This window comes from Gossypium raimondii, chromosome 13 (assembly GCF_025698545.1).
Source record: "Gossypium raimondii isolate GPD5lz chromosome 13, ASM2569854v1, whole genome shotgun sequence".
Classification (NCBI taxonomy): Eukaryota; Viridiplantae; Streptophyta; class Magnoliopsida; order Malvales; family Malvaceae; genus Gossypium; species Gossypium raimondii.
The window spans coordinates 53,109,725-53,134,525 of NC_068577.1; the positions used below are offsets into that span (position 1 = coordinate 53,109,725).

General features: G+C 33.4%; 5 protein-coding genes across 6 annotated transcripts; 2 read left to right on the forward strand and 3 right to left on the reverse strand.

Moving 5' to 3' along the window:
- Positions 1-1,125: 1,125 nt before the first annotated feature.
- LOC105783511 (psbP domain-containing protein 1, chloroplastic) lies at positions 1,126-2,480 on the forward strand. The gene is made up of 3 exons (XM_012609011.2): positions 1,126-1,302; positions 1,637-2,074; positions 2,163-2,480. Exons 1-3 carry the CDS (start codon positions 1,189-1,191, stop codon positions 2,382-2,384), a joined length of 774 nt encoding a protein of 257 aa, XP_012464465.1. The 5' UTR covers positions 1,126-1,188; the 3' UTR covers positions 2,385-2,480.
- Positions 2,481-2,620: 140 nt separating this feature from the next.
- LOC105783510 (AP-3 complex subunit mu) lies at positions 2,621-5,403 on the reverse strand. The gene is made up of 8 exons (XM_012609010.2): positions 5,200-5,403; positions 4,971-5,070; positions 4,545-4,655; positions 4,367-4,456; positions 3,881-4,128; positions 3,512-3,721; positions 3,219-3,426; positions 2,621-3,077 (listed from the first exon to the last, which is right to left on the reverse strand). Exons 1-8 carry the CDS (start codon positions 5,232-5,234, stop codon positions 2,832-2,834), a joined length of 1,248 nt encoding a protein of 415 aa, XP_012464464.1. The 5' UTR covers positions 5,235-5,403; the 3' UTR covers positions 2,621-2,831.
- A 3,784-nt stretch (positions 5,404-9,187) lies between these two features.
- On the forward strand, positions 9,188-10,721 carry LOC105784428 (galactinol synthase 2). Its single transcript, XM_012610311.2, has 3 exons — positions 9,188-9,727; positions 9,815-10,135; positions 10,226-10,721. The coding sequence occupies exons 1-3, from the start codon at positions 9,383-9,385 to the stop codon at positions 10,586-10,588; spliced, it is 1,029 nt and encodes a 342-aa protein (XP_012465765.1). The 5' UTR covers positions 9,188-9,382; the 3' UTR covers positions 10,589-10,721.
- Positions 10,722-11,274: 553 nt separating this feature from the next.
- On the reverse strand, positions 11,275-15,422 carry LOC105782784 (ADP-ribosylation factor 2-B). 2 transcript variants are annotated; one of them, XM_012607769.2, is made up of 7 exons: positions 15,256-15,422; positions 14,658-14,820; positions 14,497-14,567; positions 11,991-12,110; positions 11,691-11,809; positions 11,497-11,578; positions 11,275-11,409 (listed from the first exon to the last, which is right to left on the reverse strand). In XM_012607769.2, exons 2-7 carry the CDS (start codon positions 14,803-14,805, stop codon positions 11,404-11,406), a joined length of 546 nt encoding a protein of 181 aa, XP_012463223.1. In that variant the 5' UTR covers positions 14,806-14,820; positions 15,256-15,422; the 3' UTR covers positions 11,275-11,403. The 2 variants fall into 2 exon arrangements, with proteins under 2 accessions (XP_012463223.1, XP_052482581.1); XM_052626621.1 differs by lacking the exon at positions 11,275-11,409 and having other exon boundaries at positions 11,488-11,578.
- A 291-nt stretch (positions 15,423-15,713) lies between these two features.
- Positions 15,714-18,246, reverse strand: LOC105782783 (WAT1-related protein At1g09380). The gene is made up of 6 exons (XM_012607763.2): positions 17,951-18,246; positions 17,228-17,290; positions 16,966-17,082; positions 16,462-16,873; positions 16,214-16,365; positions 15,714-16,107 (listed from the first exon to the last, which is right to left on the reverse strand). Exons 1-6 carry the CDS (start codon positions 18,124-18,126, stop codon positions 15,897-15,899), a joined length of 1,131 nt encoding a protein of 376 aa, XP_012463217.1. The 5' UTR covers positions 18,127-18,246; the 3' UTR covers positions 15,714-15,896.
- Between the last annotated feature and the right edge of the window lie 6,555 nt (positions 18,247-24,801).

Below are 24,801 nucleotides of genomic sequence, written 5' to 3' on the forward strand. Positions count from 1 at the left end.
TTTGAATATTGAATTAAGTATTTTGTGAGGAATTCTTCTCTCAATTTCGTCCAAAGACTTAGTTGGCTTATCTACTAGTTAGTGGCGTCAACCTTTGTCCTTTGCAACCCGAACTTATCACTTTTAACCAAGTGTATGCTCGACTATACCGAGGTTCCTATCTTCGTTAGATAGTGGGTCGAGGTCCTATTTACATCATTCTTAATCCACCTTAAAGACATATAAGAATCGGGTCAACTTAAACCCTTAAAGTTGGTTCACTCTTGTTTTTAAGCTTTCCTTCCATTCTACCTTAAAACGAAACTCCAAACCTTTTAATAAACATTTTCTTTCATTTTTAGCCGAAGTACCATATATACCATTGCCATTTTAACCTTGATTGAACCATTATCGTCTTTGTTGGACAAACATAACCTTTTGAATCAAGTCGAACGAAACTTCATCGTTAGAACGATCGGGCAACAAAAACGACTCGGAATCATTCACGAGGCCGGGGCGTGTCAGATACTTGTATTTTTCTTTGTCTAATATGGTACCTATAGTTTACAAAAGTTATACATTTTGGTACCTGAAGGTAACAATGTTAATTTTTTTAGCGTTTAATTCGTATTTTAGAATTAAGTTGATGAAAATTATTAACTAATAATATTATAAATTAACTTTCATCGAATCAATCTTAAAACCCAAAATAAATCATATTTATAAGATTTTGTTTGATAAATTAAATGCAAAACTAAATAAATTCACAATCAAAACTAAATTTATTTTATTAACAAAATCATGAAAAGTCAAATTTAATAGAATTAGCAATTAACTTTCACAAATCAATACTAAAATCCGAATTAAACATTAAAATTTAACACCATTACCATTAAATATCAAATACAAAAGAAAAAAGAAAAACTCAAATTCCACATTAAAAAAAATAAAAAATGATATATTAAGCGTCATTTTACTACGCATTATTTCTCCGGCAAATCAACAATATGTTAACATAGCTGAAAATCAAGATAAATTGAGCTGTTTTTGACCGTTGGATCAGCCACAACACAATTAAGATAACCAATCAGAAACTGCCACGCACGCATCGCATCACACAATTTTATCCAACCCAAAACTCTATCCTTTTGCTGCTGCCCTCTCTTGTCCTCGCCTGCTGCCACTGCCACTCATGCGAGCTATCGGAAAATGGCTATCATACTTGACTCGCTCCTGCCCCTGAGTCGACCCACCCTTCCAGCTCGCCTTTCCACGCCATTCCCCCCTCCTGCTTCTCGTCTTTGCACTCGCAGAAACCAATCAGTAAACCATTTTCACACTCCTTACTTCCCCACCATTGTCATTTATGTTTCTTTCATTTCGTAGCGGTAATTATCATTCCATGCATTCCTTTATGTGAACTTTGCATTTCTAGTTAGCGATTTCATGTTGAAAATAAATGAAAAAGAGTGAAAAGAAAGCATCTTTGAGCTGTTTCTGTAAGTGGGTCAGTCATTGTAGAAAAACAGGCTCTCAGTCCCAGATAATTCAATGAAAAGAACTTCCAGTAGTCATATGATAGCAGATTTGTTTAATTGAATTGGTTTTTGCAAGTTGGCTTACATGACATATGTTTGCTTCCCTATTATATAATCAGTTTCAAGCTTTTTCAATCCCAAGGAGGAATGCAATGGCCTTGATCTTATCAACATACATCTTCTCAGAAGTTGGATTACATGATAATATTGCATTTGCTGAACCATCTGTTGGGTTCAGAGAGTACATAGATACATTTGATGGGTATTCATTGAAGTACCCTCAGAACTGGATTCAAGTTCGAGGTGCTGGAGCTGATATATTCTTCAGGGACCCTTATGTTCTTGATGAAAATCTCTCAGTGGAGTTATCCTCTCCATCATCTTCCAGGTATAAGACTGTTGAAGATTTAGGTCCTCCAGAAGAAGCTGGGAAGAAAGTACTTAAGCAGTACCTGACAGAGTTCATGTCGACAAGGCTTGGTGTGAGACGTGAATCAAATATACTTTCAACATCCTCAAGAGTTGCAGATGATGGGAAGCTATATTATCAAGTTGAGGTGAGTCAGATTTTGTGTTATTACCATCTTTTATAACACATAGTTGATGTTTGATTATGTATGTGATGATTGTGTTGTTTTGCTTTAGGTGAATATAAAATCATATGCAAACACCAATGAACTTGCTGTGATGCCACAAGACAGAGTACCTAGATTGGAATGGAACCGGCGGTACCTTTCTGTTCTTGGTGTTGAAAACAACCGGTTATATGAGCTGAGATTACAAACACCCGAAAGTGTATTTGTAGAAGAAGAAAATGATCTGAGGCAAGTCATGGATTCTTTTAGAGTGAACAAGGTGGCTGGCTGATCAGTTTTTATCTTGAGACCTTTTTTCCATTGGATGAGATTTTTATTCTTTTATTGTAAGTCCTTTTAGTTGCAAAGAAGCGATACTTATTCTCAACTTTTGGTTATCATGCAAGACTACCCATATTGAATATTATGAATATGACATTCAAAAGATCCTCCAAATACATGGAAATATAACAAAATTAAATAAGCTTGTCTTAAATACAAGGGATGAAGTAGTCCAGCTAAAGATGGTAACAAGAAAGTTGGTGAATGGCATTGATTTAATCTTGTATGATTCAAGAAATATAGTTTTTGTCAAAAGGTACTCAAATTCCAGAAGTACCAAATACATCAGTTTCTGAATCAGCAAAGCAATGTAAGTAAAGTAACTCAAAAAATGGAGCAGCATCAAAATACTGATAAGCATGTCCCTCACCAACTCAACTTGATGCAAACATTCAAATTATGACCTCACTTCAAATTCCCCTGCTCGTGTCAGAGCTCGAAAACCTTTGTACAGACGACTCGGTGCAGTCTTTAGATCGAGTTTATCTATTTGCAAGCCGGAGAGCGCAACACCCATAATCCTAAAACCCACTCGAAACGTGGGAAAAACATGAAGACGCTCTAGCTCTGTCTCAAGCAACAATGTGCCAGACAACGATGGGGTTTTATCCTTAGGAATCCGACCAATTGTCCAAGAGCATATCTGCAAAGGCATGTCATAAACATGTAATAATCAGATACAGCAGTAGATTATATACTATTAGCATCTACCAACTATACTGATCACTATCATACTCTAAATCAAGGTATAAGTTCTGTATCAAGTTCAGAAAGCAGTAAATACCTTGTTGCCGAGGATGTTTACAGTTCCATGATTTGAATTCAAATCAGCTGATAAAATACAAGGAGGTAGTTGAAACTCCAAAGTTATTGAGTCAATTGTTTTTCCAGGATCATTTCTTATACCAACCAACACATTAACACGGCATTTCCCAGCATCTGAAGTTAGCTGTGGCTTCACATATAAGGGAGTACTCTTCAACTTTTTAATTCTGCATGGAAATCAAGACACTTTAAATATAATATATACAGCGGCATCAGCTTAAACTTAGCACAGGGTAAAATGTATGAGAGAACCTGTAACTCATAAGCTTAAACTCTCCATCAGGAGGTACAAATGACAAAACTTGATGGGATTCCCAGGGACGAAAGCGAACGCAGGGATGGAATCTGACATCATCTAGAATTGATGGGTTCGCAAAAGAAAGTGTCAAATCTGGAAGACCTGAAAGATGGGAATTTACTCGAACTTCACCATAAACTTCACATTTGACCAACGCCCCATCCCTAAACAGCACATACAAAAGAAAGAGGATCAGGACTTTGAATGTAAAACAATGCATACAAACAAGTTAGACATTCCACTATTGCACATTAAATTTTAACCTAAATCCAAAAGACCAATGTTAATAAGAAGGAAACCTCTAGCCAGATCAGAGAATTCACCTGTTTATAACTGCATCCATTTCTTCAACAAGATCAACATAAACTTCATTGTTTGCATATTTTGGTTCTGCTGCTCTCCATGGTATGCAAGACCCTGTAGCACCAGGAAGGGTATCACTTACATTGGAACTATTACCAGTCACCACACTCAGAACTTTGCTGACAATATTTGGTGGAGCAATCATCTCTCTTAGAATGTTTGCTTCTGTTGTGAGAGGGAAACCATTGTCTATCATTTCATCCAGAAGCTGCAACAAACATGCTAGTTCAGCTCGATTTGGGCAGCACATATTAGTTCATGGAACACACACATTTCACCTAGTGATAAACAGGCACATCATGTAAAATGACACAATCTGCTTAGGCACATAGAATGACACAATTAGCTTTTACACTCATTCATCTTAGCATACACAAAAGACCAAGCCACTTTGATTGCCTTCCCCACGAAATTCTGATAAGCACATAACATATAGTAAGAAATACCTCATAAACAATTACAAAGTTATCCTTTATCACATCTTCATTCAGCCCACCAAGATAATCCGAGAGGACATCCGAAACTCTGCAAAGGAACTGGAATTCAAACAGTTAAAGCCCGAGAACTTCAATTGGTTCAAGCATACATAAGCATAACAAAGGATTATAATGTTAACTTACTTACCTCGATGCCCATTAAAGGAGGCATTTCAACTTGGGTGCAAGCTAAAAATGTAATCCCCTCTCGAACTACTTGGAAAAGATAATGAGTAGGTGAAGCAATCACTGGCTGTGACTGTACAAACAAGCAACAATAAAATAATAAAATTTTTGAGAAGAAAATGATTAAAAAAACAAAATGGAAAACAACTAAACCAACTGGAATGATTTACAAAAACAATAAAGAGAAGAACAAAGGTATTAATCTAGGAAGAAACTGGGAAATGGAATAAATCCAGAAATCAGAATTGGATAAACAAGCAAAAGAACCTGAATTGGCTGTAAAATTGGGAATATAAAGATGAGTGAGAGATTGAACAAAAAATAAATAAAAATTGGGGGTATAAAGATAGTAGAGGGAAGATTAAAGGGAAATAGGGAAATAGGGTACCTTGAAGGAATCGCCTTGAGAAATAACATGATCCCAAAACCAATCACATATTGATCTGTCAACGCGATGCCCAGTTAGCTGTTTCTCTAGCATCACCTCTCTGTCAATTACAAAGATCCATATATCCAAATTCGCTTTTTTAGTTTTAATTTAATCGTAATCGAAATGAAATTGAAGTTGAAAAGACTGTAAAAAGGAAGAAGCATTGAATTGAAAAGAAACGACTTACCCAGAATCAGATAGAAGAAATATGCACTGCAACATGTCTGATTTCTTATCTGCCTCTTTCACCCTTTCTAGCCAACAACAATTCAGCAATTGCAATTCGTATTATCCCACCAAGCAGGTTTAATCAACAATACATACTTTTTTTCTTTTTAAATTCTTAAGTTAATGAAAGAGTGCTTTTTTTTTTTCAAAATTAAATGAAGAACATAATCAATATGTGCATACAGGTGATTATGTCGATTTAAAAGTATAATATTAATATATTTTATATTTATATAAATTCGGTTGCACTCAAAATATTATATTATATTATATTATATTAATAAATAATTATATTTTTTTATTAAAATTTTTTATATAGTCATTTTAATATTATTTTAATATTTACATTAGAGTAATATTATATGTTTAGTATATGTTTATTTTTTTATTATGTTCTAAATTACATAATATATAAAAATAACATAATATAAAGTATTATAAACTTAAAAATGAGTCGGGCCAGACCAGGCTTGGACTTTGGATGTTCAAACCTGAGCCAGACTCATATTTTCAACGAGCCTAATTTTTTGTCTAGTCCCATTTTTCGGGCCTAATATTTTTGTGCAAACTCTCCCAAATTTTGGACGAGCCCTCCGGTCTGAGCGAATAATCCAATTCATGAACAGGTCTACATGCATCCAACTATTTCGCTGTAAAATATTAAGATTTTGTATCAATCGGTATGTGCACACATCAGTATAAGTTGATATTTGTCAAAACGAGTAGAAATATATAGGAACAATTGTAATGCATTGAATTCTTGATTAGAATGGAACCAAATATTATTAGTATCGATTAAGGATCTAAATGTTATGTACTGATTTGAACGATTAGGGGAGAGCAATTAGGTTAATTGATCGATTTTAATATAAGAAAATGACCCAACCGACTTTAATTAAGAAAACCGGTCAAATCGAACTGACATTGATTAAGTCGATTTGATTGGTTTTTTCGATTAATTGATCCAAAATTTTTGGGTTGGGTTTAAGGTTATTGATGCGGGTTTATATGTTAATATATTTATTATATATCATAATAAATAAATTTTAAATAATTAAAAGATAATATAAAATAAATCAGTTTTTCCTGCCAATTAGATTCTAAATTTTAAAACATAAGAATTGATCGAGAAAATCAATTAAAACGAGATCAAAATCGACCAACCTATTTCACCTGATTAAACTAAAATTGAAATAACTAATTATGTGGATGTTATTAAGTTAAAACCGAGCATTACTGTCATCTTTGGCTAGGTTCTCTGTTTTCAAAATTTTGACTTACATTCCCTTGAAGACAACGCTCGTTTTGAGCAGTTAAATTGAGACAGAATTTAAGGGTGGGTTTGGATGAACGGTGCGTTTAGCTGCGATTAGTATAAAAATAGTAGTGACGGTGAAATTAAATACTATAACGTGAAATAAGAAATAAGCTAAATGCATCCAAATTCATCCATAATCTAAATCTGAATTTATGAATATTTAATCTGTTTATTATCTTCTTAATAAATGAATATTATAAGTCATTAGATTTAGAGAATGCGAGAAAACCTTGGAGTCGTAACTAATCTAGTTCATAAAAATCAGCAATTTTAGTTTGTAAAATTTTATATTCATTTTATGGTTTATAATCAAAATTCATAATTATTATTATTTTCAAAATTTGAATCCACATCTTTCATTAAAAATATAATATATACATTTAACATTTAATTATCACAAAATTTTTCATAAATTTGACTATATGTATGATTTGAATGAAAATAGAGTATATTGATATGACATGTGATGCTCGAGTGAAAGTCGACTATAATTTCTTCAACCTTAAAACGCTAAAGCTGTTGCTGAGTTTGAGGCAGTTTGGAACGGTATGGGCCTAAGGGGCTAAATCCAGTTACGACAATACCTAAAAATTAATAGAGCCAATAAGCAACAGCAGTCGACCTGACACAGTGACACCCCCACACCAGCAAGCAAACTAGGAACCCAGCCAACCAACATTTAGCCCACCCAATAGAGCAACCATTAACCCACTCTATAATCAATGCAAGCTAAATCAACCCCCAACCTTCTATGGGCTAATTTGATTTTTTAGAGAAAAGTTGACCGTGAAAAATGCCATTATGCCTTATTAAAAGAATCATACAGTATATTCCCAACTGTTGAAAACTCAAAATTTGGACGTAAAACAAAGGGGTGGGAGTTAAGTGTAAAGTGAAAAAGATTTTTCTTAAAATTAAGGGCTAATTTGATTATTTAGAGAAAGATTGAGGATGAAAAATGTCATTATGCCTTATTAAAAGATTCTTGTAGTACATTCCCATTCCCATTCCAACTGTTGAAAACTCAAAAGTTGGACGTAGAACAAAGGGATGGGAGTTAAGTGTAAAGTGAAAAAGATTTTTCTTAAAACATTATCCGAAAAATCTGGTCGGTTAGTCCCCAACATCATTTTCATTATCTTGATGCAATGGTTGGTTTAATTGTGCTTCAGTCCTTATACTCTTTGAAATTTAGTTTCTCTACATGTTTGATTTAAAAATTAAAATTCAATTAATAAAACTATTAATTAACTTATTTTAAATATGAATATGTGGTTATCATTTGAAGTTTAATTTTTAAATTAGGTCTTTGGATACTGAAATGTCACATATTCAAATTTAACCAAAAAAATTTCACTTAGATTTTAATTTTTAAATTAGAAAAGCATATAGACTAAATTCTTGGAAATACAAGCAGTGGGACTAAATTTTAAGATTTTAAAGAATCCAAGGACTGGGGGAAGAATTAAACCTGCAATTGTATGTTTTGGGTTAGGGTTAACTAACTTAACTAGAAACAAATATTGCAAAATTTAACGAAAGGCAAGGCAACGGCTGTGAATGGACCGTTTGATTCAAACAGGCACACGCATTTTACCACGTGGCAACTCGCCGACCTTTCAATTTCATGCCGGCACGTGGCATCCGATTAATACCCCTCCCCCAGCACCATCGACACGAAAACGGGTGTAGCGAACCCTACGTCACCTTCTTGCCACTTGCCACTAGAGTTACAAAATATACATACAACATATAAATGACCTACCCCTCTGAGGGTGCCACCTTGATTCGGGTTGATTACGTGGCGATATACAGTGGACCCCATGCTACGTGGTCCACCAGAAATTTCCCACTTTTGAACAGTGCGACACGTGTGTTTGGGAAATCCACGTGTGCTATTTGTATGGGGCTTTTAATTTCTTGTAGGGCTGTGGTCGGTGGATCTCTCCCCCTATTTCTCGGCGATGTTGCCTGCTGGTGTGGGGTTTGGGTTGGGTTAGGGTAGTTAATCGCACTTTAGTATAAAATCTTAATGGGTTTAATTCTGATTTTAGTCCCTCTATTATGTTGAAATTTGAGAAAATTTTATTTTAATTTAATATAATTTGGTTTTTTTTTCTGTAATATTATTAATAGATTCAGATTGATGATACTATTAATTATTCTGAGAGATGTCTGTGTACCAAATCAAACCATGACCTAATTTAAAAAAAATTCAAGTTTAAGCTTGAGCTTAACCATGCTAGACCTACTCAAATAAATTGTTTTACTATTTAAAATGAAAAATGAAAAATATATTTTATATTAATATTGATATATTTTTACTTAAATTTTAATATTTTAACAAATTATTTAATATGAATTCAAGTAGAGAGCTGCTATTAATGTGATTGAGTTAAGAATGATGCCTTAATTGTATGATTGAATAACAACAAAAGAATAGTCAAAACAAAATAGAGGACTAAATCCTGAGTTTCAACACAATAGAGGGACTAAAATCAGAATTATATAGAATTTAATGCAACCTTGGATTGGATTCTTTAATTATTTTGTAAATCTCATTATTAAAAAAGAAAAAGAAAAAGAAAAAGGATCAATCCAATTCCTATATAAACGTCCACTTGCTCCCCCCAAGAACCTCACTCAAGGCAATCAAAGTTTCTCTTGCAATATACATACAAACACTTCTCTCTCAAAGTTTACAAGACAGTCATCATTTTCCTTCCAACCAAACACTCTTCAACACCTTAAACATTGTCATACCCCATTTGATCCTATCAAAACATAACATCTTTTTCTCTCACCTTTGTTCCAAATTTCAAACATGGCACCTAATATTACCAGCAGCAGAGCTGCCACTGTCACCTCCAGGGTCCGGGCTCTGACCAAGGCTCCCACCCCTCCCGAAAGGGCTTACGCTACGTTCTTGGCAGGTAACGGTGACTACGTCAAGGGTGTAGTGGGGCTAGCCAAGGGTCTAAGGAAAGTCAAGAGCAAGTACCCACTCGTGGTGGCGGTCTTGCCGGACGTGCCAGAGGATCACAGAAAGATTCTGGTGGCTCAAGGGTGCATAGTCAAGGAGATCGAACCCGTCCTCCCACCTGAGAACCAGACCCAGTTTGCCATGGCCTACTACGTCATCAACTATTCCAAGCTACGTATATGGAAGGTATGTTGTTCTTCTTTCTTTTTTTTTTTTTTTGCCTGTGGCTAAAAGCGTAACGTAACCTTACACATAATGCTTTAAAATTTGCAGTTTGTGGAGTATTCCAAGATGATATACTTGGATGGAGACATTCAAGTGTTTGACAACATAGATCACTTGTTTGACATGGAAGATGGTTACTTTTATGCTGTGATGGATTGTTTCTGTGAGAAAACATGGAGCCACACCCCACAGTACAAGATAGGTTACTGCCAGCAGTGTCGTAACAAGGTGGAGTGGCCTGCTCACTTGGGTCCTAAACCCCCTCTTTACTTCAACGCTGGAATGTTTGTATATGAACCCAACCTTTCTACTTATTATCAACTCTTGGCCACTCTCAAAGTTACCCCTCCTACACCTTTTGCTGAACAGGTAACAATTATATTCGACCTTTCTTTTTTTATTTAACTTCCTATATCAAGAGTCCTGAATTTTAATGTGCTTTTGTTATGTTTGATGCAGGATTATCTGAACAAGTTCTTTAGGGACATATACAGGCCCATCCCACCAATTTACAACCTGGTGATGGCCATGCTATGGCGTCACCCGGAAAACGTTGATGCAGAAAAAGCCAAGGTGGTTCACTACTGTGCAGCTGGGTCCAAGCCATGGAGATTTACTGGGAAAGAAGAGAACATGGATAGGGAAGATATTAAGAAGCTGGTGACCAAATGGTGGGACATTTACAATGATGCGTCGCTCGACTACAATCTTGGTGAAGCAGAAGAAGCAGAGGAGGATGAACAAAGAGGGATTGAACAATTTTTGGCAGCACTGTCGGAAGCTGGCGTTGTTCACTATATCAGCGCCCCATCCGCTGCATGAAGTTTGTGGCCAACGGTGGCGATATATATGATCATGTATAAATATATCTTAAAGTTTAAAACAAGAGTCTAGCATTGTAAATGTGTTTTATGTAAGGGTTTTTTTTTTTCGGCTTACTAGTTGCTTTCTTCTGTCCTCGGGGAGTTTTAAAATTTTTAAAATTTTAACCTGGTAACTCTTAAATATATAAAATTTAATTTAATATTTTAAAATTATAAAAATATAAATTATTAAAATAATAAAATTACATTTTGAGAAAATTATATTTTGACAATATTTTAGTTTCGTCCCTGTCTGTCCTTCCTTTTTTGTGATGTTCAGATAACTTATACTACCAAATAAAGTGAGTTAACAATGCGAAGCTCCCAGCAAGTAATAAAATTGTGGGAATTGAATCTTAACAGTGATTGCTTGGATTAAGGTTTGAAAAATTGTTTTAGACTTAGATTAATTAATAAAGAGAATGGATACAGGTGCTGGGGAAGATAAGTGATTCAACCAGGGTAGTAAATAATTTGCATTACATTGCTTTTGATATAGGTCTGGATTTCCGTCAACATTTTTCATCTCTGATAATATCAAAATTGTACAGTATACGTTAGTGTGCTTTCTGGAATTAGAGTTCAGGTGATCATATAGAAAAAAATTATTTGAGAAATCAATCTACAAAGCAGGCAAATGCCTAATTTCAGTAGTACGGTGAATATATATTAATTATATAACACAATCTGATACATTTCCTGTAAAAACTTAAAAAAGGAACCAGAAAATAATAGGATAGCTGCCTGAAGATATGACTGGAATTCAACCAACCCTCAACCCTATGGAAACAAAACAAGCAACGCAATAAGTTACAACTGAACAATATCCACAAAAAGGATGCACGTGAGTTGTGAGCCTCATCCTACCTTGTTAGCAATGTTGTTGGAAAGCCAGTCCAGTCCCTCATACAGCCCTTCGCCAGAGGTGGCACAAGTACTCTGGATATACCTGTGAGAGACGCACAAGAATATGAATACAAGCGATTACATTTTGCAAATGCAAACAAACAAATACCCTAATAAGTAGTAAGCAAACAGGGAAACAGTTAATAACATAATACCAGTGTCGCTGACGAAGGGAGTGAAGGCCAAGCTTATCAGTAATCTCAGCAGCATTCATAGCATTCGGCAGATCTTGCTTGTTTGCAAACACAAGAAGCACAGCATCCCTCAGCTCGTCCTACACATATCACAAGTAACATAATGATTGGAAAAGGTTATTACATGTGTATGATAATAATCAACTAATTTACACCACAGCTTCGTAATTTCTACACATATGACAGGTATATCACAGTTTCAAACAATGTACTTCCAAGTCCCAAAGACCACACAGCAACATGCCTAGAGCAAATTAGTACCTCATTTAGCATACGATGAAGCTCATCCCTGGCCTCAACCACACGGTCACGGTCATTGCTATCAACAACAAAGATTAGCCCCTGAGTGTTTTGGAAGTAGTGCCTCCACAAAGGTCGAATCTGAAAGTGTCCATAAAAGCTTTCAGAACATTACATGCTACCAAACTCATGTTTTAACTCTTATTCAAATAAATAGGAAAATAAAACCAAAAATATCAACCAACAAAAAAAATTTACTAAAACTGTTGCAAGTTCTTACAAGTTAAGAATGACGAGCAACAATTATCATGCATGCAGACACAAACAAAAATGTATGCATGCCACAATGCTGATAGCATTCCTCCAACATAGCTGAAGGAAGCATTTGAAAGACAAGGCAGCATTATTAAATATAGCTTATGATTATGTTATGTGCTAAACGGGAACATCTAATTAGCACAAGACCGTCAATAAGCACTCAAACTTATGAATTGCAACTATAATGAACTTAAACCTAAAACCATTAATATTTATTAACAAGATAATCTTCAGCTAAAAGTTGTTCTATGACATTGATTTGAAGGGGGAAACCCTAAGAGGTCACTTACTTATAAATATGAGGGGGAAAAAAGAACCCAAAGCATTACTCTGTATGCTTAACAAATCAGGATATAATAAGGGTCAGTTATGAGATGATATAGTAATATTCACTCAGAAAGGGCATTAGTAAAAGCTGAAAATGGCCACTAAATAGAAGTGCTATGAATATATAGAAATACATGAATAAATAGTTATGTGATGTTTGCCACAGAATGAATAGCATTCCTCATTAAGAGGAAAACAAAAAACATAAGGTGGCAGTACATGTAGCTTATGAATATGTTATGTGCTGACGGATAATAATCTAATCAGCACAGGACCGTCCATAAGCACAATTAATACCAAGAAAACTACAAGAAAGAAGAAGATAGTTTTTATGTTTTCAGCCACAGCACGGATAACCTTTCCTTGTATAATTCAAAGGAAAAACTTGAAAGACAAGGTGGCATAAGTAGATGTAGCTTATGGTTATAGTTAAATGCTGATGATTAAGACCGTCAAGAAGCACATCCAACAGTTTCAACATAAGCTTCTATTGCACAATAAAATAACACAGCACAGCAAATTATAGAAACAGCTTATGAACATGTTATGAGCTAATGGAAAACAATCTAATCAGCAGCAAAGGACCATCCACAAGCACAATTAATAACAAGAAAACTGCCAAGACAGAAGAACATAGTTTTTAAAGGCAGCCACAGTACAGATAGTTTTTCCCAGTATAATTCAAAGGAAACATTTGAAAGAGAAGGTGGCATAAGTAGATGTAACTTATGATTATGGTTGTATGTTTCTTATGGAACAAAAATCAGCGTAAGACAGTCCATAAACACATCCAACAGTTTTAATATCAACTTCAATTGAACAATGAAATAACATAGCAAATTATAATGTTTCAGCAGCGACTATAATGTAATTCGTAAACATAAAACCATTAATATTTATAAAAGGTAAAGACTTCAGCTAACAGCTGCTCTACACTATTGATTAAAAGGAAAAAACCAGAGAAACATTGCCCTACACACCCAATAAATCAAAATAAATTATGGTTCAATTACATATTGATACAAGAAAATCCAATCAGAGAAAGAGCATTAGTAAGCATAACAATGACCGGTAAAAAAACTACTATGAAAGAAAACAAATATAAAGATAAATAGGCAAGTGATGTTTGCCACAAAATGAATAGTCTTCCTCATTCAGTGAAGAGGACAACAGAAAACATAAGGTGGCCGTACATGTAGCTTATGATTATGTTGTGTGCTGATGGAGAACAATCTAATCAGCACAGGACCGTCCATAAGCACATTAATAGCAAGGAAAATACAAGATGAAGAGGGCAGTTTTTATGCAACAACCACAAAGCCGATAGCCTTCCCTCATACAATCGAAGGAAAACCTCAAAAGACAAGGTGGCATTAGGAAATATAACTTATGAGTAGTCTATGCTAATGATGAAATGGAATCAGCATAAGATAGTCCATAAGCACATCCAAGTGGCATTAGTAGATGTGACTTATGATTATGTCCTATGTTGACAATGAAATTGAACTGGCGTAAGATAGTCCATAAACCCATCCAACAGTTCCAATAGCAAGGAATATGCAAGATGAAGAGGACAGTTTTTATGTGTCAGCCACAGCAAGGATAGCCTTTCCTCATACAATCAAAGGAAAACCTCGAAAGACAAGGTGGCATTAGTAGATGTAGCTTATGATTACATCCTATGCTGACGATGAAATTGAATCAGCATAAGATAGTCCATAAGCACATCTATCAATTCTACAGTAACTTCAATTGCAGAGGAAAATAATATGGCAAAAGATGACGTTAACATGAAACAGTAGGCCCAGAAAAACAGTATAACGCTAAAAGTCTGAATACTTAAGGTTTTGTTCCACAAATCTTAAAGTAAATGTTGTATTACCTTGTCCTGACCACCAACATCCCAAACAGTGAAGCTAATGTTCTTATATTCTACGGTCTCCACGTTAAAGCCTGCATTAGGTTGTCATAAGCATCACTATTAAGGATCAAATCATTAAGATGTATAAAAAAAGGAAAAATCTAATAAAGAATGGGGCATACCAATGGTGGGAATGGTAGTGACAATCTCACCGAGCTTGAGCTTGTACAAAATGGTAGTCTTACCAGCAGCATCAAGACCCACCATAAGAATTCGCATCTCTTTCTTGGCAAACAGTCGACTAAACAGCTTAGCAAAAGACAGCCCCATCCTTTTTTATCTTCGCTGACACCAGAAATACAAGATATGGTCAATCCTAACTTATTCATCCAATTGATACCATATAAAAAAGGAACAAAAACCATAGGACCCTATTATATACACATAATAAATACAGTAAAGCCCCCATTTTTCATTTTAAAAACGCATGACATTGCCAAAATAAAGAGTTGAACAACATTAAAAACAATTTCATTTGAGAAAATCTTGCAAAGCAATACAAATCTAAACAAACAGATCTACATCAGCAACAATATCATATCATATAGAATGAAATGAGCAGATCAAAGCAGAACAAAGAAAACCAAGATCCAGATCTAGATCTGGAATCAATTAGAGAAAGGCCCATACACAAATCAAAGCAAGGAAGGACTTCTATTTAGACAGAGAAATCTAAACAAATGCAAACATGCAGAAGCAACACAGAGATAAGATTAATACATTACTCAGAAACCGAGAGGCTGCCGAGGAAGCAACAAGGAATAGAGAAAGAAATGAAAGGCAAACAATGTTTAACACTTACAAAATATCAAATTCAATGGGGGAAGGGGTTGGGCTTCGGGGCTATTTATTACGCAATTGGAGGAGCTGGAGGCGGGGGAGTGATTTCAGATTAGGTTTTCTTAAAACGTTGCGATGCCCTTTGATTAGATCCAAACGCTGCCGTTTTGGAAATCCCAATCACCTTCGTCTTTTTCACAGATTTTTTTACTTTAAATTAATCAATTTTGGTCAAAGTAAGTACGGATACTAATATTTTTTTAACATATGATGGGGCAAACACTTTGGGTATTTATATAAGTTATTTTAAGATGGTATCACATTGGATATGACCAAATTGAAAGTACAATCATTTAAAATATGGTTTAAGGAACATCAAATTTGGAGGTAGCTTTGCCTTGTTTTGTAATGAGGAAAGAAAGATTATTATTAATAATAGCTAAACATACTAAAAACTCTTTAACAGCTGGATCCAAGAACAAAATAAAACCCACTAAAACACTCTGCTGGGGTGTCACAGCAGCCTTCTACATTCATACATATATGTTAACATTTCTTTTTTTGGATTCCGTACGCCCTAGTTAACCACGGGCGCCGCCGCCTTGCTGCAACTGCATCTCCAAGTCATGATCTCTGTCACCAGCTTTAGTGACTTCCACTGCCCCTTCTTCTACTACTACTTGCTCTCCTCCTCCTCCTCCTTTTTCATTGCCTTTCATCTGTTTCATCTCTTTATCTTTTCCCCACAGGACAGCATACAGTCCGCCAACTATCAGCAGTGACCCTACAACACTGTCCCATCATTGCAATTTAATCAATACCCAATAAATAATTAATTAATAATAAGGAGTTTTAACTTTTGGTGATAGGGGTTAGCATAATGTGTGTACGAACGTACGTTCCCACATATAGTTTCTCACGAAGCAGGGCCCAACTTAGAATAGCCACAATGACAAGCAGCAAAGGGCTGAACACTGAGACATAGAGAGGACCTCTTTTCTGGATGCACCATGACATTACGCAGAATGCTACTGCATTACATATAATTCCCTGAAAGATACATCATACATAAACCATTACGAAACTGATAATATAATATATATAGATATCGATATCGATATCGATATAGATATATGTTATGCTTACCGCATAAAGAGCTGCAATAAGCCTCATGCTGGAGCTCAATGACCAAGCAGATGGCTTGGGGTCTGAAAATATGCCGATTATTGTACACTCAATGCTCGCCATGAAGCACATTAGAGTAGTGCTTGTGTAAGGAGCTGGGAAGCTCTTGCTTGTTTGTCCCTGGATTATGAACCATAGTGCCCAAGCAACAGCACTGGCCATTACAAGGAAAGGACCCAGGAAGAAGTTTGAACCACTAGGGCTGGGACTTGAATTTGCCATTTTATTGGCATAGTTCCAGTGAATGCTGGATTCACCTATGCCGATGATGTGTCCATGGTAAAATGACAGCAACATAGCTCCACCAACACATACCAAAGTACCTATTACCTTAGCCTGCCCTGATGCTTTCTTTATCCCCACAGCTTCTTGTCTATATATTGAACATCAAATTCGACAATTTATCAGATGAAACCCAAGAATTTTTTTTTGTAGAATTTAAGTACCAAAATATGACATTGGGACCTGCAAATGGCTGCGAGGAGAAATGTGGCTGCTGGCAGTACATTGTTCAATGCACATGCAATCGTTGCAGTAGTATTTTGCAGCCCTACAAAATAAAAAACCTGGTTTGCTGTTGCCCTGCATTCATCAATGGTCATTTTGATGTTAGCCATAGGCTTTTGCTGAGAAGGAAGAAAAGGAACCGTGATCAAATTGAACATGCAAAAGGCCACCTAGGTAGCTTGGATGATGAGGATCAATTCAACACTAACAGTAGGCTTACCCTGTCAGTGAACATAAGAAAATCTGGAAAAGAATTGGCATGGTGAGCTTAGGCCTTGTTTTCCTGCATAAAAAAAGAGTGAAAATTTAAGGTTTTCACAACAAACACACATACACACACAAAAACTAAAACTGCAAATCAACATGCATGGTTGTTGCTGCCAGTACGTTACATTAAAGAAAAAGGCAATAGACAAAATGACTTGGGAGCCATGCATGAAGTTAAATCTACTTTTTTTTAAGCAGTTGAAAAATCAAATAATCTAACTCCTTTTAAGCTATCGATTAACAGAGCTCTCTGTCTTACTTAGGCGACACGGCTTCATACGTAGAGCCTTTTTGTTTTTTTTTTTTCTTTTTTACCCAGAACAGATACTGTATTATATTGTATATATGTTGTTCCCTTTGATACTAACATAATCCTTTAATTTATTCTTTTTTTTTTCCTGTTGTTTCTTAGAAACCAACCAAACGAACAATACTACTGTCCTTCTTGATGTTCCAAGAAAGCTATTAACACAGAAAATTGAAATCGAACCCTTCTTCATCCATTGATAAAAAAATCCGTATGAAAAAAGAAGGAAAAAAGATGGACCCCTAGCATGCAATATGCAATGTGCAAGAAAGAACAGATTAAGTCAGAATTGAGAAACAAAGGGATGGAAATGGCTCCAAAAGGAAAAAAGAAAAAAGGGTTCTTGATGAATAAATCAGAAAGCATTACCGCTCTAAGAAAAAGGCAAAAGGAGCAATGGCGAGGGTGGCAAAGATTTGACGGTAAGCAACAAGAATAAGAGGTTTCATTCCAGATTCCAGGGCCAGCTTTGATGTAATGTTCATGCCTGCATAGCCTACTTGCAGCAGAACATTGGCCAAGAATGGCATGAAATCAGCCAACATTGTTTCTTTAATTCTTTAGAGCCGATATTACCACCACTACGTATATAGTCAGGCCCCTTAAAGAAACAAAGCTAGCCTTGGAAAAGAAAGCAAAGCAAAGGAAAAGAAAAGACACTTATGAAATGAAGCAATGGTGAACCCCATGTATATATAAGGGGGAAAGAGTTAGAAGAAAGATCCATCTCCCCTTTGCATGAAAGAGGGTGAAATCGTTGAGGATTTCTTGCAACACCTGGTCTCTGCATGGGACAAATGCTTGTCAGTGTCACCACTTGAAAAAAGAGAGAGAAAAAAAAAAGAAAAAAAAAATAAAGTTGCTTTCAGTTTTGTAATTTTGTCTTGGGCTTGGCAAAATACGTTTTGAAAACAAAACTTGAAGCAACGAAATTTGCCTAATGCCCCATCAGCAAACAACCCACAGCTAGGGGACCCTACTATCCCCTTTACTAGGGGTCCCTACACCTGTTGTTTGTTACAACTCATCAATCTGCATGGCTTCCATTCAAGCACACCCACACCCCCTTTCAAAAGTCAATTCCTTGAACAAGGATCTGTCTGCAGTAATGCTCCATTAAATTCTCAAACAGGTTGAAGTAGGTAAACCAGTGGCCATTCATTAATTCAAAGATAATAATATCTAATACCCCAAATGTATAATTTAGAAAAAAAGGGGTTGGTTTAAGTTAGGGATATCCATCCATAATGCAATAATCTCCCTAAATTAATGTTATCAGATCTTTAGCTCAAAGTTCAGACTCCTTCCCCATACAAAGCCAATTAAAATTTATTGTGTCTCTCCTTTTCATGGATCATATGAGCTGATTCCTCTGGATTCTTTTCACTTTTTCCATGCTTGTAAATAAATAATAAAATAAAGATGGGATAATCATGCTTTTTTCCATATTTTTTAACAAGTTGGTGTTATATTATGGGAATTTACATCAGCATGTATCAGTATATCACTATATAATATTTATATTCATAATCTGTATATATAAATGGAAAAAGGGTCGATTATGGGATCCTTGTCTGAAACCACTATGATCTTAGTTGTCAACTTTTTGTCCATGTTTCTCAGCTCAATCTTTGCCACGTTTATGTACTTTACGTATATGTGCATAACATTTCTATGGTTAGGGATTGGAGATGTTAATATTTGTTTATTCATATGGATCAACTTGATATTTTCATATTTCTACATATATATGGTAAGCTTAAAAAGAAAGCCTTACATAACAAAATCCCAAAAGATTTAACTTAAGATAATGTAGGTTAATTATATTTATTAAATGTTTGAATAAAGTGTTTTAAACTTATAATTAACATTAATTAATGAAAATGATGGAACATATGAAGAATGAATGTCAGCATTAATTATGGAAATGCAATGATTAATTCGTCTCTTATGAGATTGCAATAAAGCTTAGCTATGGGAGGATTCTGTTTTGGGCAAACATTTCAGAGTATCCCATGCATGAAGAAATGTACGACACGAAATATGGTGGTTATATAAGTTCATTAATATTTACAAGAAAAAGATACGTGCAAAAGATCATATATGTGTCACATGATGCATGTATGTATATGTTGCATAATAAATGAATAATCATCATGTATTGGGATGACATCCAATCATTGTTGATTAAAATATTTCAATAATTGAATCATGGTTGAGTCTTAAAAGTTAGCTTAACTCATCACTACAACAAGTTTGCAGCATTTAAAATAATATCACTCAAATTTGATGTTTGCGCCACTATTTGTTTTTAGTAACGGAACACCACATCTGTCACTTTAGCCCTATAGTTAATGGTACATTTTACTAACTATTAGGTTATGTTCACCCTTTAATTAGTTTTTAGTGACAACTACTTTTTTTTATCACCAAGTTATGTACAAGTTCATTGCTGATTATTGGTTAAATCGTTATCTATAATGAAATAACATTCAACATACAGATGACGAAAGAAACACTGTCACATTTTTAATAACATAATATATCATCACATTTATGAATTACAAATGAAAAAGTGACAGCATGGATAACGTCACCATATAATTGTAATTATGGCATAGCTAATGATGTCAAAATTGAATCGAATCAACTGGTTGAATAAAAAATTAATGGTCTAATCAATTGAATTGATGATATATAATCGAATAAAAATTAAACTATTGTGAACCGATAAAAAAAGAAACCGAGACAAAAAAGCTAATAGTTCAATTGATTGATTTGATTTAGTAGTTTTTTTTTATATATTTTAAATTATTGTTGAACCAATGATTCAATTGGTTAAAGTTAGAATCGACGGCTTGGGCGATTTTATCAATGGCCTGGTTTTTACAACATTGTCCATAACTTATCTTTATCACCTAATTACAAATAATTTTATCATTGGTTTTCCAAATTGTCACTAATAATAAAATTCAAGATACTAGTGACGGAAGTGTAATTTTCGACACCTAATATGGTAGACACTACCCGGAAAAAATAGCTTTTTTTTCTTTATAGTATAGAATTTTTTTATTTAGTGACATTACCACTTGTGTTTTATATTTGTCTAAACATAGATTGTTCATGAATTATAGGTAAATTTAATGGTATTTTCAACAATAAATAACATTTTATAGTTATAAAAAAGATTATGATGCCATTTATAACGTCGCATCAAATCATACATTTTGGCAACAATGTTTTATTGTTTAAAAACTTTTAGGGACATATGTGTATGTCATTGATTTGCTTTATAAAATATATTTACAATATATGACGAGTGATAAAAAATCTTTCATAAAACAAAACATTTGAAAGTTTGTTCTAATAAATTTTTAATTAACGACAAAAACAAAATTTCACATAAAAATTAGAACGTCACAAAAAATTTCAACAATTTTAATCTCAACACCGAGCATTTAGTGACAAAATTTTATGTCATTTCTTGAAATGTCACAGAAAATATAGCTATAATAACAAAGAGTGACGAGTCATTAAACTTGTCATTAATAATAAATTCAAAATATTACTTCCGACAGTGGCATTACCATATCGTGAATGATATCATTCAACACCTAATATAATGCACTAATGTTAGATAATCATTTCTATATTGATTATGAAATGTAATCTTTCTTAAATTCTTTTCAAAATATTATAAAACCTTGCAAAAATAGTTAAATTCAATCCAAAATGTTGTCTTAAAATTTTTGATAATATATATACAGTTACACAATAATAAATTAAGTTTTAAATATAAAAAATGGTTTGTATATAGTTAGTACAATAGCTTGTTTGAAGCTCTTAAACCAAATATTATGTCGATGGTGAGTTTATAGCACCAATCGAAGTTGCAATAAATAATAAAAAATAATCGTTGATGCATCTCTCGTGAGATGACAAAATGATATAAATTAGACAAGTAGATAACCGTTGCAATATTCATTAAACTATAAATTAAATTATAATCTATTATGTAATATAGATAAAAGAAAACCAAAAATTACTCTTGTCCCTACCATCTAAATTTTTTTGTTTAAATAAAAAAGAGTAAATGTTTTCTCTATGGTACACAATTTTTAGTGACGTTACTTACTCACACCAATTTTGTATTATATTCGTCACAAATAAACATGCATTGTTCATGGAGTTCATACAATTTTTTTCTGGTATAACCACATATGTCCTCAATTATTTTATGGAATGAGCCTAGTCTTGTTCAGGCTGGGGGTGATATTCAAGTAAAGCTCTCCCAACAATGTTGATTGCAATATGTCCAAATATTGAGGGAAGAAGTTAACTTTCGCTACTTCCATCCACTTCTTAGTTTCGTACAAATTAGATAGACAATTGATGAATAAACAATGTTGCACATTGATATAAAAAGATTATAATGTTACTAATAATGTCAAATAAAATCAAACATTTAGGTGACAAAATTTTGTTGTCACTAGTAATAAACTTTCAGTGACATAGGTTCATGCCACTAATTTCTTTATAGAAATGACAAACCAAATGTGTTACTTAAAATATATATTTATGGTAATGACTTGAGATATACAAATTTATTCATAAAACAAAATATTTCAAAAACTTTAAATAGTAAGTTTTTAATTAAAACAAAATATCACATAAAAATTAGAACATTGTAAAAAATTCACACCATTTTTCAATGGAAAATCTTGGCACCAACATTCAGTGACATAATTCTATGTTGTTTCTTAAAACTGTCACGTAAAATATAACTATAATAACAAAAGGTGACGAATATTATATCTAACACATTAAATTATATTTTTGTGACGGAAGTTAATATGTCACTTAAAAGTTTCTTAACTAATTGAGACATTACTTGTAATGCATGAGTCATAAATCCAAATAATGAATAATCCTTCAAAAGTCAAGAGATAAGACAATGGAATTATAGTGAAGTAGGCCTTCGTTTAGTTAAATAATAGGATTTAATTAAATTTTAGTTCATTGTTTATGTTAACCTTATTTGAGTGCAAATTGAATTAGATCTGAATAAAATTTTTATCAAATTAACTCAATTCAATTTAAATTATTGTTCATTTAATAAAAATTGTATTTAATTATAAATATAATTAATAATATAAATAAAATATTTAATATCGGAAACAGATTTAAGTGTTAACTTGAGTCGAGTTTAGAAAGAAAAAAAAAAAAGAAGCTTCTTATTGGTACTCAAGGACAAATTTAGTTGTGTGTAGAGCCTACAATGAAGATGATTAAGGAATGAAAATGCAAATGCAAATGCTTTCTAATGTGGAAATTAGTTGGCATCCCATTGAAAAGAAATTATTACACCACAATTCTAAAATTAGAACACCACCTCATTTTGAAGTCGTCAATCAACAAAAACTTGTGCTCATTTATTAAAAAAGTCCTTAGATGGGGGAATATTCTAAACTAGATATTGCATAATTGGACAATAAAAACAAAAGCATCATTGTTGACAAATTAAGAAATGTGTTGAACAATTGAATCCAAGATGAAGATAATGATAAAGCAAAGCCACCCTTATATCCAAGTCTAAGTTTGCAAGCTAATTAGATGAATAGTACACAATACTAGGGTGAGTAATTGGTAAAGTTAGCGGGTTTAATGTTAATGAAATTTGGTTTGTTGGCTGGATGGATTGTTATAAATAATCGATTTCTAATTTTAATCAAATCTATCGATTAATATAAGCTTAAGCAACAACTTAACATCGGTTAAGTCAATTAATCAACTTCTTTTCTTATAATATTTTTGGTTAAAATATAGTATAAGTCCTTGTATTGTTTATAAATTTGGAATTTAGTTGTTTTTCTTTTATTTCAAGGAATTTAGTTATTCTACTTCTTGAATTTATAAATGCAAGCTCAAATTGTTAATATTTTTGAAATTCATTTGTTAAATTAAGGTTCGTTATAACATTATTATTTTTGTTACATGACAATCTAGAGATTTTTTTTAAATTTCAAAATGTCATACCAGTGAATTTAATAGTACAAGCATTTTGACAGCATTAATAATTGGATCTGAATTTTAAAATTTAAAACTAAAGAGATTAAAACAACTTGAAAAATATTTTAACTTTTTGGGGTTTAGTATAAAATTTGGATTAGGTTGGCTAGTTGGAGTGGGTTTAATTTAAAATGTAAATTACAAAATCAAATGCATCAATTACATTGATTAATGTAATTTTAACCGACTTTACATAAAACTAACAAATTAACGCATGTTAAATCAATTTCGCGTAGGGGTGTTAAAACTTTGTTTAAAATTGAATTAATCGGTCGAATTGATCTAATTCGATTAATCGGTCTAGTTCGGTTAGAAGTTAGTTAAAGATTTTTTGGAATTTCAGTTAACAGGTAATTAGGTTCAAAATTGGGTAATTAACCGAATTAATCAAACTTAATAAATAATATTATATATTATATGTATTAGGCTATTATTAGTTCGGTTAATTCGGTCAAATGAACATTATAAATTTATTTATTTTATATGTTTTATACTTGTTTAGCAAAATATATATATAAATTTCAATTAATTGGTTAACCGACCAAATTAACCGAAATATTTCGGTTTGATTAATTTTTTTAAAATTCTGCGATTAATACTAGTTTAATTTGGTTAACCGTTTAAACACCCCTAATTTTGTGTGTGTACTACTACGTTATATTGAGGTTCAAGTAATGTGCTAGCGAGTAAAAAGGTACTTTTGCAAATTGACATTGTGCTACCATGTGATTCATTGTTTAAAACACAAATACCACTGTTTGCCTAAAGTGGGTATCGTTTCAATCACAAACTCATTCTGAAAAACCTAGTCTATGTTACATAGCATACCTAAGCTAGTCATTGATTTAATTTATTTTCCTTTTAATTTTATGATATCTGTTATACATAATCACTTCATTTAGGTACTTAGTTAAGCCAACACTTTGATGTAAGAGGGACTCCTCCAAGTAAAGGCTCCTGCATGCTAATTAACCACATGGATCGCCACATTTTATCACATTTTGCAATAAAGTCTTCCTTAATTCTATTATCAACTCTCCAAGGTACGATCAAGTAACATCTTAGTAGAATATTTTATGACCTTACAATTAACTCTACATGGTGAAACACCTTTTTAGAGGGACTTGCAGTAAGCTCATCTTCTATATAAA

What these genes read in the sequence shown, in the direction of transcription:
- LOC105783510 (XM_012609010.2), bottom strand. Translation starts at nt 5,234, where the DNA reads ATGTTGCAGTGCATATTTCTTCTATCTGATTCTGG. An exon ending in CTCAAGGCGATTCCTTCAAG is followed by an intron (nt 4,656 to 4,970) that starts GTACCCTATTTC and finishes TTGTTTGTACAG; the next exon opens with TCACAGCCAGTGATTGCTTC. An exon ending in TTTAAGCTTATGAGTTACAG is followed by an intron (nt 3,427 to 3,511) that starts GTTCTCTCATAC and finishes ATTTCCATGCAG; the next exon opens with AATTAAAAAGTTGAAGAGTA.
- LOC105783511 (XM_012609011.2), top strand. Translation starts at nt 1,189, where the DNA reads ATGGCTATCATACTTGACTCGCTCCTGCCCCTGAGTCGACCCACCCTT. An exon ending in GCACTCGCAGAAACCAATCA is followed by an intron (nt 1,303 to 1,636) that starts GTAAACCATTTT and finishes TTATATAATCAG; the next exon opens with TTTCAAGCTTTTTCAATCCC. An exon ending in AGCTATATTATCAAGTTGAG is followed by an intron (nt 2,075 to 2,162) that starts GTGAGTCAGATT and finishes GTTTTGCTTTAG; the next exon opens with GTGAATATAAAATCATATGC.
- LOC105782784 (XM_052626621.1), bottom strand. Translation starts at nt 14,805, where the DNA reads ATGGGGCTGTCTTTTGCTAAGCTGTTTAGTCGACTGTTTGCCAAGAAA. An exon ending in TTCATCGTATGCTAAATGAG is followed by an intron (nt 11,810 to 11,990) that starts GTACTAATTTGC and finishes TGATATGTGTAG; the next exon opens with GACGAGCTGAGGGATGCTGT. An exon ending in TCCCTTCGTCAGCGACACTG is followed by an intron (nt 11,579 to 11,690) that starts GTATTATGTTAT and finishes CGTCTCTCACAG; the next exon opens with GTATATCCAGAGTACTTGTG.
- LOC105784428 (XM_012610311.2), top strand. Translation starts at nt 9,383, where the DNA reads ATGGCACCTAATATTACCAGCAGCAGAGCTGCCACTGTCACCTCCAGG. An exon ending in CCAAGCTACGTATATGGAAG is followed by an intron (nt 9,728 to 9,814) that starts GTATGTTGTTCT and finishes TAAAATTTGCAG; the next exon opens with TTTGTGGAGTATTCCAAGAT. An exon ending in CTACACCTTTTGCTGAACAG is followed by an intron (nt 10,136 to 10,225) that starts GTAACAATTATA and finishes TGTTTGATGCAG; the next exon opens with GATTATCTGAACAAGTTCTT.
- LOC105782783 (XM_012607763.2), bottom strand. Translation starts at nt 18,126, where the DNA reads ATGTTGGCTGATTTCATGCCATTCTTGGCCAATGTTCTGCTGCAAGTA. An exon ending in TTTGCCTTTTTCTTAGAGCG is followed by an intron (nt 17,291 to 17,950) that starts GTAATGCTTTCT and finishes TTTTTTATGCAG; the next exon opens with GAAAACAAGGCCTAAGCTCA. An exon ending in CTCCTCGCAGCCATTTGCAG is followed by an intron (nt 16,874 to 16,965) that starts GTCCCAATGTCA and finishes TTCAATATATAG; the next exon opens with ACAAGAAGCTGTGGGGATAA.